This window comes from Hippoglossus stenolepis, chromosome 11 (genome assembly GCF_022539355.2).
Source record: "Hippoglossus stenolepis isolate QCI-W04-F060 chromosome 11, HSTE1.2, whole genome shotgun sequence".
Taxonomy (NCBI): Eukaryota; Metazoa; Chordata; class Actinopteri; order Pleuronectiformes; family Pleuronectidae; genus Hippoglossus; species Hippoglossus stenolepis.
Window position 1 is genome coordinate 6,446,483 of NC_061493.1, and position 14,649 is coordinate 6,461,131.

General features: G+C 40.1%; 2 protein-coding genes across 5 annotated transcripts in view; one reads left to right on the forward strand and one right to left on the reverse strand.

The window, feature by feature from the left end:
* casq1a (calsequestrin 1a) overlaps positions 1-6,019 on the reverse strand; it is an 8,660-nt gene extending 2,641 nt beyond the window's left edge. The window contains exons 1-6 of the mRNA XM_035169380.2: positions 5,581-6,019; positions 2,349-2,442; positions 1,985-2,085; positions 1,701-1,812; positions 1,365-1,438; positions 54-184 (exon numbers count right to left, since the gene is read on the reverse strand). Of these exons, the coding sequence (XP_035025271.2) occupies positions 54-184; positions 1,365-1,438; positions 1,701-1,812; positions 1,985-2,085; positions 2,349-2,442; positions 5,581-5,817 (749 nt within the window). The 5' untranslated portion in view covers positions 5,818-6,019. The remainder of the gene's footprint in view (positions 1-53; positions 185-1,364; positions 1,439-1,700; positions 1,813-1,984; positions 2,086-2,348; positions 2,443-5,580) is intronic.
* Positions 6,020-6,989: 970 nt separating this feature from the next.
* LOC118118365 (crystallin J1A-like) lies at positions 6,990-14,239 on the forward strand. Of its 4 annotated transcripts, none has more exons than XM_035171535.2 (10): positions 6,990-7,103; positions 10,880-10,946; positions 11,265-11,441; positions 11,681-11,779; positions 11,862-11,954; positions 12,058-12,214; positions 13,142-13,257; positions 13,482-13,559; positions 13,708-13,847; positions 13,941-14,239. In XM_035171535.2, the coding sequence occupies exons 2-10, from the start codon at positions 10,880-10,882 to the stop codon at positions 14,037-14,039; spliced, it is 1,026 nt and encodes a 341-aa protein (XP_035027426.2). In that variant the 5' UTR covers positions 6,990-7,103; the 3' UTR covers positions 14,040-14,239. The 4 variants fall into 4 exon arrangements, with proteins under 4 accessions (XP_035027426.2, XP_035027427.2, XP_035027425.2 ...); XM_035171536.2 differs by lacking the exon at positions 6,990-7,103 and adding an exon at positions 7,447-7,498; XM_035171534.2 differs by lacking the exon at positions 6,990-7,103 and adding an exon at positions 10,090-10,247.
* Positions 14,240-14,649: the final 410 nt, after the last annotated feature.

Below are 14,649 nucleotides of genomic sequence, written 5' to 3' on the forward strand. Positions count from 1 at the left end.
ATATTAATTCTGGAAGGATAAGTATTTACCTCATGAGATCATTTGAGCTTTACCTGTCATTGTCTTCAATGAATTTCACCAGCTCATCCTCAGTGTAAGGCTTTCCAGGGATGAGCACTGGATCATCCATGAAGGGTTCATAGAAGTCGACCTCATTGAGCTTCAGGTCCAGAGCCTTGGCAACCTGTGACACACCACGAGTTCAAACCCTCAGGTTTATATATGCAGACGTTTCACAATGCTTTGGTTACTTACTGTTATACTATACTATACTATACTATACTATACTATACTATACTATACTATACTATACTATACTATACTATACTATACTATGGCAACCTGTGACACACCACAAGTTCAAACCCTCAGGTTTATATATGCAGACTTTTCAAATTGTTTTGGTTACTCACTGTTTTACTGTACTGTACTGTACTGTACTGTACTGTACTATACTTGACTATATCATAGTATATTATACGATACTATGGCAACCTATAACACACCATCAGTTCAAACCCCTCAGGTTTATATATGCAGATTTTTTGCAATGTTTTGGTTACTCACTGCTTTACAGTTACATTACTATGTTATGCTATGCTATACTGGACTATACAATAATATTCCATACTATACTATACTATACTATACTATACTATACTATACTATACTATACTATACTATGGTGTAGTGGAAAAATGATTTCCATCACAATGGCAACCTGTAACACACCACAAGTTCAAACCCCCTCATGTTTATATATACAGCCTTTTCACATAGTTTTACATACTCACTGTTTTAAAGTACTATACTATGTTATGCTATTCTATACTGTGCTATACAATACCATGCTATGCTATGCTATACTATGGCAACCTGTAACACACCACCAGTTCAAACCCCTCAGGTTTATATATATGTAGACTTTTCACATTGTTTTGGCTACTCACTGTTTTACAGTTCAGTACTACTTTATGCTATACTATACTATACTATACTATACTATACTATACTATACTATACTATACTATACTATACTATACTATGGCAACCTGTAACACACCACCAGTTCAAAGTTTCTTCAGGTGGACAGAAACATACTTGATGAATGTGGATGTGTCTGTCTACTGAATGTACAAGGCACGTGTTTATTTACATATTCAACTTTTGTCATACATGTCGTTAAGATTGGATGTTCCTGTTTTTTCTTTTTTTCCCCAACCATGTTTGCTATACATGGTGTTGCTTTGTCTTCACTGCATGAATCGTGCTTATGAATACTTTACTACTCATACTTATAGCCTCTGCATTCTTTATACTCTGCACACACCATTGTTACATTGATATATAACGTTGTTACTTACCTTGGTATTGAATGTGGCAAAGAAGCTGATGTGAGGGTGGAACTCTTCTGCAGCATCGACGAAAGCCTCAAAATCTGAAAGTTTACAGGCACCCATCAAGTTGATTTATTAGATCAGCCCTGTATGAAATTTCTGAGAATTTAGACTTGTTGTTCTCATCATTACTGTTGCTCTTTGTGTGCCCACTTAAAAGTCAAAACACAAGGTTAAATCAAGCAATATGAGCCAGATCCCTTTTGTACTTGCTTGATATGCCATTATAAGCATTTATTTTAAAGGCAACTGTAACAAAGAGATAGCAACAGGTTATCATGCTACCAAAGTACAAATTCTTACGTTCTGACTTGTGACTCTTAAAGTAGCCCACCAATTTGATGTCCTCTTCAATGTTTTTGAAGCCTTTCAGTTCCCTGCTATTATCAAGAATTTCCACAGGGTCCTCTAGAACCTACGAAAGAAATAGAGGGGCATTGAGGAGAAAAGGGGTAGGAAATAGAGATGGAGGTGGCAAAATAAGATTATGTGGGTTATCTTCATAGAAAACATAAGGAAAGTCTATTTAAATACTCTTTTGCTAAAATAAAGCAGGCTATTAACTGGGAGATTATATCCTCACGAACATCATAGATGAACTCCACAAGAGTGTCAGCAGCAAGCTCGCCATCATATTCTATGACCTCATCATCTGTGAAGATGAAGATGCTGTCGGACTCATCAAGGCCTGAGCAAACAGAAAGGACATATAAGAGTTTGACCTCAGGTCTGGAGCAGTGCAAAGGTCAGACATATTAGTGTCTTTCTTTGACATCTTTAATTTGTCATCTGTAAGAACAGGAAACATTATTGTAAAATCCACATGATCTATTTTTAGACAGGTATATTCAGATTATTAGTCATTTCAGATTAACTGTCAAGAAGCTGATATGATACTGGTTTTATTTTTGCATAATGACTCATGTGCCAAGTGTCTGCAGCAGAATTTACCTAATTTCTTTGCAACAACTTTGTCGTGCTTTGCATCAAGGAGACCGACTCCGATATCCTCATCATCGAACTCATCCAGGACCTGGGCTGCAAGCTGTAAAACAAAGACACTGTCACTTAAATGAACACATGTGTGATCTGTCATTTCAGTATATAAAACATAAGCATAAGTACATGTCTGTATGAGCGTATCTTATATGTTTACACTGTTTTGACAGAGTTGTCTCACTCAGCCGTGTCATTACCATAAAAGCCTGCTTTTCAGAACGCTGCTTATGCACTTTCTAAATCTGTGTGAAACTTGAACTCATGACTGACAGTTGCTTCTACCAATGGCAACGGGGCACTTACAACTGCACTGAGGAAGTGGTTTGAAGGCCGTCCCAGTCCACACACACACACACACACACAGCCCCACATACTCTCTCACATGGGTGCATACTGATGTTGGAGACCTTGAGCAGCTGCTCGTACTGGCTGAAATAGTTTGACGGTGGCGCCTTGCAGTATGTTGTGCAGATAATTCATCCCATTGAATTAACCTACATTATATAAAACCATAGATTTTACTGCGACATTTCATTGCACCATATTTTTATTGCAACCCCCCCCCCCCCTCCTTTTGGCATTTAAGTAGGCTAAAATAATATTTTAAAGGGCAACTGATTGAGGTTAGTAAGGCTTGCTACAATCCAAGCAACTGGACAAGGAAATATTAAAAATATACGCAAAGAGTGCTGATATTACCTAATTTCCAAATGATCTTCTAGATGCAGATTAATTAAACAGATTAAATAATGATAATTTAAAGTTTTCAGAAAATTAGGTGACTACATTATTTCATCCTAACCACCATAAACTTTTTTTTTTATTCCCTGCATGTATATGTTACATGTATACACAACATGCACCATTAGCACAATGTATCGAGTTGTTTTGTTTAAAACAAATAAAAATATGGAAATTAAATCATATTTTTAGATCTGCATGTCCTCCAAATATAAAAATGCAGAGTTGTCTTTGGACCTTGGTGTTCAGAATGTGTATCTGCAGTAATTTACCTGATGTCATTTCTCCAGAGTAACTGAACCCTCCCAGCTACATGTTGAGTTAAACCAGCAGCTTCAGTATCTGAGATGGGATTTCACACTTTGATATGTGTATTTCTTTCAAAGTACACAACATGTAAATTACACTGCAACAGGATCTGTTTACTGAGGCTTACAAGTCATATGTATCTCTTTTTTCTTATATACATTATCTGGTGTGTCTACTTGAGGAGGAAAGACATACATCCATATGTACAATGTATATTCTGGAGAATGCAGACCCACTAACCTAAATGGATATATGACAAAACTATGAAGCATTGGGTCTTAAGCAAATCCCACACAGACTCCCTCACTCTCATCACATCATATTTCACTTGATTTTCGCTGACCTCCAGAGAGCGCCCTCACCTCTGAAACCCAGAGCCTCCTGCTGTTGCCTGTTGCTAATAATAAAGCCCTCATTAGATGTAAATCATTAGACATTCATAAGGAGACACACAGGCCTTCAGGGAGCTCAACCCATCACAAAAGCATCCTGTGATAAAAATAGCCACACACCAGCACCAGGGACTATTTTGGCGAAGTGGCAGTGATGCTCAGCACTCTGGGATCCGCTGACAAGTACAGTGCTGCAAGTGTCAATCACGGTGCGGAGCTGAGGCGGCACTACTGGAGCCAAAACCTCCAGTTCGGGCCTCGGCCCTAAGGCCGAGCCCCGCTGTCCCCATACAGAGACACCAGAAGATTTAGAGATGATGTTATAAGCCAAGGAGAGCAGCCTCCATCTTTCTCTCTTGTGTTATTAATATTTTCCCCTTTATTACTATCCATACCATTACTTGACCTTTCACTTCCTCCCCCTTCTTGATATTGTATGACGAGATTGATCTGAAATTTGTTGATTTCAAAGTTACTTTGTTTTGTAGTTTCCTCCATATCAATGTTGATTCTTAAAATTATTTTATTAAATTTATTTGCAGATTGTTTTGCACATAATTAAATTAAATCACCAAAGTTGTCTATAATAAGTCAGAGAAAGAACTTTAATGTTTTCTAGGGATCAATACCATCCCACTGACTAGACGCCCCAATATTTTTTGACTTTGTTTTTATTTCTTGGTTTATTTTTGCATCAGTTCTAAAAGCAGCCACCAGCATTCACTGCAGCTCTCTTCAATACAAAATAATCCATGTGTATAAGGTTAGCAGCCAAATGTCATAAATATTATTGTAACGTGATCCAATGTATATATTTCATAAACCAGTCATCACCCTAATAATGGTTCATAGAACTGCAATTTTGTGCAGAATGTATCAGATAGATGGTTTTCCTGAAATGTTCCAAAGCTAATGAAGTCTCTGTTATGTTTGATGGATTATTTTCATACTGTATTTAGTTCAATATAAATCATGGAAAATGTGGTGTAGGAGTGCAATATGTGATAAACAATATTTTTCGGGTGTAACCCGAGTGACGCAGTTCAGCTTGGGTCGATGTGTTTGTGGGCTGAAGCTATGTGCAGAGGGATGATGTCACATCTTTCTGCAAAGAATGTGATGAAACTGCTGAGTATCCAGGCCTGAAGTGTGAGGGGGTGTGCTGATGGAGGTGTGTTAAGGCAATCACCTCCACACACACACACACACACATCATATGCATTGCCAGAATAAATGATATCTTGGGTCCTCACAGCTCAGCTTTTTGCTGTGGCGGACAGCTGATGATACGTTGCAGGCTGGTGACACATGTTGGGACTTCAGATATCAGCATTTCTGAATTCAGCCAAGCTATTTTCCACCTCATTGCATTGCTTTCTCGTGATGACACCTCACTATTTTACACACTTTTTCAAATATTGCTAAAAATGTCTCCGCAACCAATCATTCCTCCATTTTTCTTGTGGCCACACAGTAACACTTTGCTGTATATAAAAGTGTATTTTTACATTTGTCCAATAAAAGTCCCTCAACCAGCACTATACTGTCACACTGTTCACATGTGCATGATTTAAACAGATTTTAAAACATCAAAACTCTACGAGAGCTGTCAACAAAACAAGACAGTCCCATAGTTTAAGGTCATGTGACGTCCCTGTGTGCTGTATCCTGTACTAATTACATTGCTTCCCCATCATTATGCTATTCCCCTTACTCTATCCACAGTCCCCACCTCAACCCACCTCAAGGGCCAACTCCTCAATCTCAAACTGTCTCTGGGCGACGCGGCTGGATCCGGGATGGTCATGGTAGTACACCACCATGACATCGTACTTCTTCATCACAGACTTATAGTTCTTGGTGTTGAGGTCGTGGACGCGGTCCTTGCCATCATACTCGGGAAAGTCCAAGCTCTCCTTGCCCAGTGATAGCCTCCCTACGGACAGCAAAACTGCCACTAGCACCCAGGTCCACTTCATGGCTCCTCTCTAAGATAATCAAGACAAAACGAAAAACCCCCCCAAAAAACAAAATTGTTTGGTGAAAGTATGGAGAACCCCTTCCAATCCGCGTCACCCAGAAGAGAGCAAGACCAACTCCTGAATCCACCTTATTAAAAACCCCACATGGGCAACTTATCCTGGGGCGCAGGGGGCAGGAGGGGTTGGGCTAAGTTTGACATAGGTGTGAGTGTGCGTCTATCTGGGGTGTAATTGAGCACGGGAAAGATGAGGCGGGGGGCCCCAGCGGTTGCTGGGGCAACAGCTTTGTGTGTAGGTGTGTGTGAGTGTTTAAATGTGTGTTGCAGACCTGCCAGAGTGGGTGGAGTGAGGGGAAGGGGACTAACCTTTTCTCCTTCTCTCCATCCAGACAGAGGAGAGGGGGAGATGATGCAGGTGCAAGGAATAAAGGAAATAAAGGAGGATGGGATGTGTATGAAACAGTCAGGAGGTCAGACGACAATTGAAAGTCTATCTGCTTCACACCAAATGAAGAACGATGCATTTAGAGGTGGCTGAGAACTGGAGACACTCTTTTCCCATATTAAGTGTAGATGGAGGCTAAAAATAATGGATGTAGGACATATCAGGAGCGGGTGCTGGTGTCTAATTTGCTGCTGCTGGCACCGACACAGCGCGGGAATGTGGAGCTGGGTCACTCAGGGACATTGAGAGGAGAGGAGAGAGGAGATAGGAGAGAGGAGAGGAGAAAGGGAGAGGAGCAAGGGGTGCACCTGCTGAGGACTGTGTCAGTGTGGAAGTGGCACTTCGCCCTGACTCAAGATGAAAGTGAAACACAAAGATTTACAGATTAAAAAAAAATCTTTCTGAATCTGAGCTGGACACATACAGTGCATGTGCATCCTGTGCAATGTGTGTATGTACTGTATGCATGAAATGATTGCATGTGATATTGCTTTACAAATTGAAAGGGAAGAAGTCAGATATAAATAAATACTGGCTGCGTGGTATCGTAACACTTCTTCCAACCACGAACACACACACACACACATAAACACGCACAACCACACACATAAACACGCACACACACACACACACAAATGCACACACACGTGTCACACCCCTCTTTTCAGTAGCAAGACATGCAAGCCCTCAGTAAAGTGGAAATAAGTGTTAAAGATGCACTGACTGCATGTGTGTGTGTGTGTGTGTGTGTGTGTGTGTGTGTGTGTGTTCATGGTTGGAAGAAGTATTACGATGTCACAGCAGCAGTTGACAGAGCAGCAGTCCATGACTATCCTGAGGTATGAATTCTTTAATGAAAAATAAAAGTAAGCAAATATTGGAACAAGAACATGTTGACAAAGTGGTGTGACTTGCCAAACAATTCATTATATAAAAACTTTAAAAAAAAACACCATAAAGATCACCTCAACGTTTAACAGTAAAATCCTTTTATTAACCTTCTTGCAGAGCTTCTCCATCAGAGTGACCTCACCCTGGTCAGAAGCATTTTATAGATTTTTTAAAGGCTCCTTTGTGTATAGTGAACTGTTTGTCCTCTAATGTGACTCTGGTTTCTGGGGAGCTTCTATTTAGGTTTATCCATGATAATAAACTCATTCCGTTTTGTTTCACCTATTCCAGCAGCAAGTAGCTCTTCTGGGCACTAGAGGACGCTCTCTTCCTTTAATCTGAAGTGAGTCCAAAAAACCTAACTGTGAAAGCTTCAGGAGATTATAATGGACTATTGAAAACTGATATTTAATGTTTTACATTTAACAGATATACTGTATTGTTTGTTTATTTAACATTGTTAGTTTAGCAGTGTTTTGGTCAATTTATATGTTCAGTTTATGAAATTCATCAAATCAATAAACAATAACATAAAACATAGTACTAAGAAATAGCTTTTTCCCTCAAACCATTGTGACGGCCTCTTGGCCTCTGACCAGTTTGGGATTGACTGATCAGACTGATGTTGGACACCTGACTTGGCGTGAATGCATCACTCTAGATCAGGGGTATTCAACTAAAATGTAAAGAGGTCCAGTTGGAGAAAATTTCTTGAAGCAAAGGTCCAGAAGATCATAATGTCTAACTATTTAGTGTGATATATATTTAAGTAGCCTAGTAGTTGTATCAACATCTGCATGTACTAAATACCTGACTGTCAAATCAAATGAATTCAGTACGATTCAAAAACTTTGACAATATTTATTGTCAACAAAGAACTGAACATATATGTATGATTGCAGATATGTATAATGTTCTCTCATTAACTAAATAAAAGTAGGGCTGCATTTCAAAATAAGAGAAAATAAATAAAATGTGAAAATTGTGCATGTTCAAATAAAGGGCTTAACTTGAGAAAAATAAAATAAAGGGAGCAAAAGCTTGAATTTCCCTTTTTCTGTTTCACATCTTGACTCAAAAGTCTCAACCAATTTTACAGATAATAAATCTCAACACATCTTAACAATTGAACAGTTTTAGAATCACTTTCTTCCCCTCTTATATCCCACTCCCCCACTTTGTTCGTCTGTTTCTCTCCCTTTCTCCGTCTCACTCCTACTCCCTCTTCACTGTTTCTCTCCTTTCTGCTCCTCTCTGTTTCTCCTGTCTCCTCCTCTGTTTCTCAACTTTCTCGTCTCCTCCTCTGTTTTTCCGTCTCCTCCTCTGTTTCTCTCCTTTCCGCTCCCCTATCTCCTTCTCCCTCCCCTCTTTAACTTCCCTCCTCTGTTTCTTCTTCTCGTCTCACTCCTGTTTCTCTCCCTTTCTCCGTCTCACTCCTCTGTTTCTCTCCCTTTCTCCTTCTCACTCCTCTGTTTCTCAACTTTCTCCGTCTCACTCCTCTGTTTCTCTCCCTTCTCCTCTTCCTCTCACTCCTCTGTTCCCTCTCCTTCTCCTCTGTTTCTCTCCTTTCTCCGTCTCACTCCTCTGTTTCTCAACTTTCTCCGTCTCCCTCTGTTTCTCTCCCTTTCTCCGTCTCTCTCCTCTGTTTCTCTCCCTTTCTCTGTCTCACTCCTCTGTTTCTCTCCCTTTCTCCGTCTCACTCCTCTGTTTCTCAACTTTCTCCGTCTCACTCCTGTTTCTCTCCTTTCTCCGTCTCACTCCTCTGTTTCTCCCTCGTCTCATCTCTTTTTCTCCTTTCTCCGTCTCACTCCTCTGTTTCTCAACTTTCTCCTCTCACCTGTTCTCTCCTTTCGTCTACTCCTCTGTTTCCTCGTCTCACTCCTGTTTCTCTCCCTTTCTCCGTCTCACTCCTCTGTATCTCTCCTTTGTTTTCTCTCCCTGTATCTCTATCTGTCTTTTTCTTTCTACCGTCTTTTCATGTGTAACTTGCCTCTAACTCTCTCATCTGTCTGCACTGTAGAGTCGCAATGTTTACCGCCTGGAATGCACATACTTGATTGGCTGAGTAGTATCACGTGGGATGGCTTAACTCGCATGCAATTGGTCTGTGCGTTTCCTCATCCGCTAAACCACTACCGTAAAGACTACAAAAGCTGCGCCGGTTACAAATAGAAGCGCCCCGTCAGGTTTTAAATCATAACCTTCTGTTTTGGCTGTAGGTCCGGGTCCGTACGGGACGGCTTCTGGGTCCGGACCCGGACCGCGGTCCGCCTGTTAGTGACCTCTGCTCTAGATCTATGGGTGCCTTAGCATTCACTTTCTCTCTCATCTCTGGGCTGGTGGGTTGGTTGGATTTGGTTGTTTAGATATTTGGTTTAGATACACCTCCCCATATTCACACATCCAGACACTACAAACATTACTGATTAACTGAAGTACATATTCTCATCTACTCAGTAAATTAATTTACTTAAATAAATTAAATGTTTACTTTAAAGTGGCATGTGTGGTCTTCAGGTTTGTCCATCATTGACATTATAAGAATCTTAAATAAATAGTGCATCATCATCATCATCATCATCATCATCATCATCATCATCATCATCATCATCATCATCAAATACTCTCAATTATTTTGCACATAACAATAAATACAAATACTACATATCTATATGTTAATATTTTGTCTTTGTACTTAGTGCTCTCATTTTATTATTGTATATTTATTTTGCAAAATATATTTACATATCTTATGTATGACCAGTGCGCCAATCAACACCTTGAATCTTGAATATACTGATCCAGCTTCATGTCATTAAAACTGATCGTTGAATAGAAAATAAATGTAGGGTTAGTGTTAGTGTTTCATTGTGATCACTCTTATAACATCAGACAAACACTGGTGGACAGTGTGTTCAGGGGGTGACCAGAGGGGGCGGGGTCATGCTGTTACTTCCGTGTGGGCGGTGCTAAAGATGAGCGTTTCATAACAGCTCTTTGGATCAGTCTGTGGTTTGTGTCTGAGTGAGTTTGTCATTGTTCAGCAACAGGATTTACAGAGTGGAAACTAACTGGGGTTAAATCTTTTTAAGGTAAGACTCACAATGGCAGCATATGAACCAGCTAACTTTAGCTAACAGGCTAACCTGTTATGTCACAGCTCATTGTTGTAGCTCCTGCTTGAAGCATGTGCTACATTCAGGTCGCACAATGCTGATGATGCTGGTTACACTTTATACAGCCCTGCATCGGGTGGTTAGTTACAATGTGCAGGTTGTACAGAGGTGTAGTGAGTCTGTCTGTCAGCTGCTGGATTGTGGTGATCAAATCCAGCTGCTAGCTGCCAAGTAGTTAAAAGTTAACTCAGCCCAATTCATGTTCCACCTGGGTCGTAAAATGTTGCTAAATATCCTGCAGACACTGCTTCAAGCCCTTAAACTAATCATATTTATATCGATCAATCTATTGTTTATTGCATTGACTAATCGATTCATCATGAAGTCAATACATTGTCATTGAAAGGTGAACTGTCCTTCACATAATCAGTTTACACTGACCTAGAAAGATATACAACAAATACCTGGCTTTGATTGTTGATCTGTTGTTTCGAAAGAACTTTCACACAGTTGATTATTTGAATGGTCCTCTCTGCTCTTATTGAATTAACCATTTGTTTCATTAAAAAAAAAAATGTATTCCTATAACACTTTGCGTGTGTTCACAGATGGCGTCAGCTCTGGCTGACAGAGCAGTAGGAGCCATTGTTGGATCAGCTGTTGCAGATGCAGCAGGTAACAATAATGTTTAGTAATACATCTCCCATGCTGTAGTTTTACACCAGATCTTATGATGTTATTAAAGTAGAAATTAGTTTCCTTGTCCTATCCACTGTTTAATATACCCTATTAATTCATGGAAGTGTAATTTTCCCTTTTCATCTGAAGTTCTACTTTTTTATAATTTAAATTATTAATTAAAGACTTAACAAATCTTTCCCCTCGACTGCATCTTCACTACAAACCACAAATACTTTTTTAAAATCACAGTCAACCATTTTACTGTTGAGTAACCTCGGTGAAGCAGATTGACCTTTGGACTTGTCCACACAGCGCAGCCCCTGCACTGGGTGTATGACCTCCAGAAGCTGCAGGGGATTCTGGCTCAGGATCCAAACCCTGAATTCCGTCCGGAGTCCGCCAATCCATTCTACAGGAGGCTGACGGGCCAGCAGAGCTGCTATGGAGACCAGGCGTATGTTCTGCTGGAGTCCCTGTCTGAATGTGGAGGTGGACTTTCTTCTTCCTCATCTGATTGACTCACTCAAATCATCTCTGGGTCCTTTCAGACATTTACCTTTTATGACTATTTAGTGTGTTTGTTTAACTTAGATGCTGTTATACATATTTAGATTAAGAAAAAATTGAAACTTAGGAGTCTAAAGATTCTAACATGAATGTGGACGTGGTCTTTGACTGCTAGACTCCACTGTACATGTAAGTCTAAGCTGTCTGACATCTCTGACCAGGTCTAAATGTTGAGGATCTGAAGCAGCGCACACTGAAATTCTTTGGGCCTGGATCAGAGTATGACACGCCCATCAACGATCCTTACAGAGAGAGAGGAGGTAAGAAAACTACCCAGTATGTGTTTTTTAATGAATATTAATGTGAGAATGCTCATGGGTGTTGTACTTCTGTATATGACAGGACCAAGACCACAGATGCCAATCGAGGGACCATGGAGACATGCAAGTCTGAAGGGCTTCCTGAAGAATGTGGACGCAGGAAAAGAGGAGACAGGTAAAGCCCCTGGCAGTGACCTTGTTACACTAACACCATATACACTAACTACAGCATTATGAAGAGAAACATGTCCAATCAATGTGTTGTTTCCTTTCCACAGGATGTGTGAACGACTGTCAGATTGATGGAATAACCAAAATGGCTCCTGTAGTGGCTTTTTATGCAGGAAAACCCGACATGCTTGAAAAGGTGGAGCAGGCCACACGCGTCACCCAGAACAATGATGAATGTGTGGCAGAGACTCTGGCAGCAGCAAGGTCAGTGTCTATCTAATAGGCTCGTTCACTCTAACTTGACTGTTTTCTCTTAACTGACCCACAGGAGGCCGTCAGTGCAGATTTGGGATTAAATAAAATCAGTTGGGTACAACATTTTAGGTAGAACACACCCAAATGCGTCCTGTGATCTGATCTCTCAGACCACATTCGGAGTTCGTCCGGGATGCATGTGGCCACATTCTTATCGCTGTGTGACTGCAAATGAAGGACCAACTACTCGGCTGACGTCCTCTGACCCGCTACAGTTTAAACATATTTTTAGCTTCTCAGTGTCCAATACGTAGATTTGTTTGTTGCCACCTCAATATCAACACTGATCACCACATAATTATTGATAGTTTTTAAAACTAGATCAAATCTTTTTTCTCAGTACAGCTGCACAGTATCATCAAGGCCCTCCTGACTCCTCTCTCTCTCCCTCTCTCTCTCTCTCTCTCTCTCTCGTGCGCTGACGCATAGACACACAAGTACACCAACTCACTTACCGACTCACACACAAACACAGGGACATCGGACACATCTGTTAACTCAGATTTACGTGATTATTTGCATATAGAGCGTGGAAGTGTGATCCCGATCACAAGTGGTCACAGGAGACCAGGACACATTTTATCACCAGGTGTGAACAGACAAACTTAGTGCTTACCACTTGTGATCAGATCTCTTGGAACAGATGTTAATACCAGGTCTGAACAGAGCCTAAAAACACAAATGTAGTGCAGACCTATTGTTCTTTATGATAACAGTCTAGATGCAGACACTCTTAAAGAAGTCTGCATTAAATGTGATTGTCATGACTATGCTTATATTTTATATGTATATAATAAAGTCTACTCATCTACTGTATTGTGTGGCAGATAAAGCTGATGAAAGGATGATCAAATCATTTATTGATTTATTTCACAGGCTGCTTGAGCATTTCATCCTGAATGGTCCTGATCCCAAAGCCTTGGACACGGTGCTGGATCAGCTCAGCGACGTGAACAGAAAACAGCCGCAGGACCTGGACAGAGCCGTCATTGGTACGTGAGGTTTGCAGCATTGTGGCCTCACTATATCACAGTCATGGGACTGAATCATGGGATTAAAGAATCTCCCCCATCCTCATTTTCACTCCCCCTCATTTCTTATCAATGTTGACAAAATGCGACAATGTGTAGCAATTAAAGCAAACTTTAACATGGTAAGTTTTTGAAATTCAAAAATTAATGTATAATATTTGGTTCCATCATTTTTTTTTTTCCAGGGCACTTTCATCAAGTGAAGCAGAATTTATCCAAGACTCCCCAGGAGCTAATCCCCACTGTGTTTCCAAACACCTGAGGTATCCATCATTATCAGCTCATACTTTTAATAAGAATAGATCAGTAATTTAACTTCTACCTGTCACTCAGCTCTTTTACAAGACAAATATTGACACAACCTGTTAAAATGCCTTTTGTGATTAGCATTTGGTTCTGAATTTCTGTCAGGTTTACCAGGTGCGTTCCAAGCAGCGCTTCATGGAGTCCTGAGAGCCAAGCAGTATGAGCAGGCTATCAGAGACACCATGAGCTGTGGGGGATGCACCTGTAGCCGAGGATCCTTCATTGGGGCATGTCTTGGGGCTCAGGTAAGATGGTGTGCTTATCAGTATTTGTTATATTTATTACTATGTCAGTATTGAATGCATGAAGGTTTTTAGAATGTGACTTTTTTTTTTTAGATTGGACTCGAGGGAATTCCAACTTCCTGGATGTCCAAAACCCTGCGATATGATTCAGTGTTGGCTCATGCCAAAAAGATAACCAAACACCACCAGTAGATGGCTGGCAGTGAACGTTCTGCCTGAGGTGGCTGAGAGCATCGTGAAAAACTGTTGAGCTTTGACAGAACAGTGAATGACGGTTCTTGCCTAAATTGTCTGACGGCAGGAGCCCGATGTTTTTGTCTTTGTTTAAGTTAAACACGTTGGTTCAGATGAAGCTTTGTGAATCTATCTGCAATAAAGTAATTCTCAAAATATATCATGGAAAGCCTTTTATTCAGAGGGACTGAAGTATATGTAACTTTTGTCAACCAGTGATGGTAAATAAAAACTTTAACTTTTTTAATGAGAAAACATAGAGTTAAAATGATATCTGTTGCCAACATACTCGGGCAGTTGTCTAATTTTATTTTATGTGCACATATAAGTATATTTTCAGTCAAATGGTTTCCAAAAGTAGCCTAGAATAAATATTTATTATTTCTTTTTACTTTAGAAAATTGCATTTAATTGTCATTCAGTCAAAGTAATGTCATACCTACATTAGGACATTGTAATTGTGTTTGTGCTCCTTTGATAACTTTGATTAACTCACTGGGAGACCTGGGGCAAAAAAATATTCTGGTTTCATATTAATACCAGCTAATCTGTGCTAATTCTAGTAAAA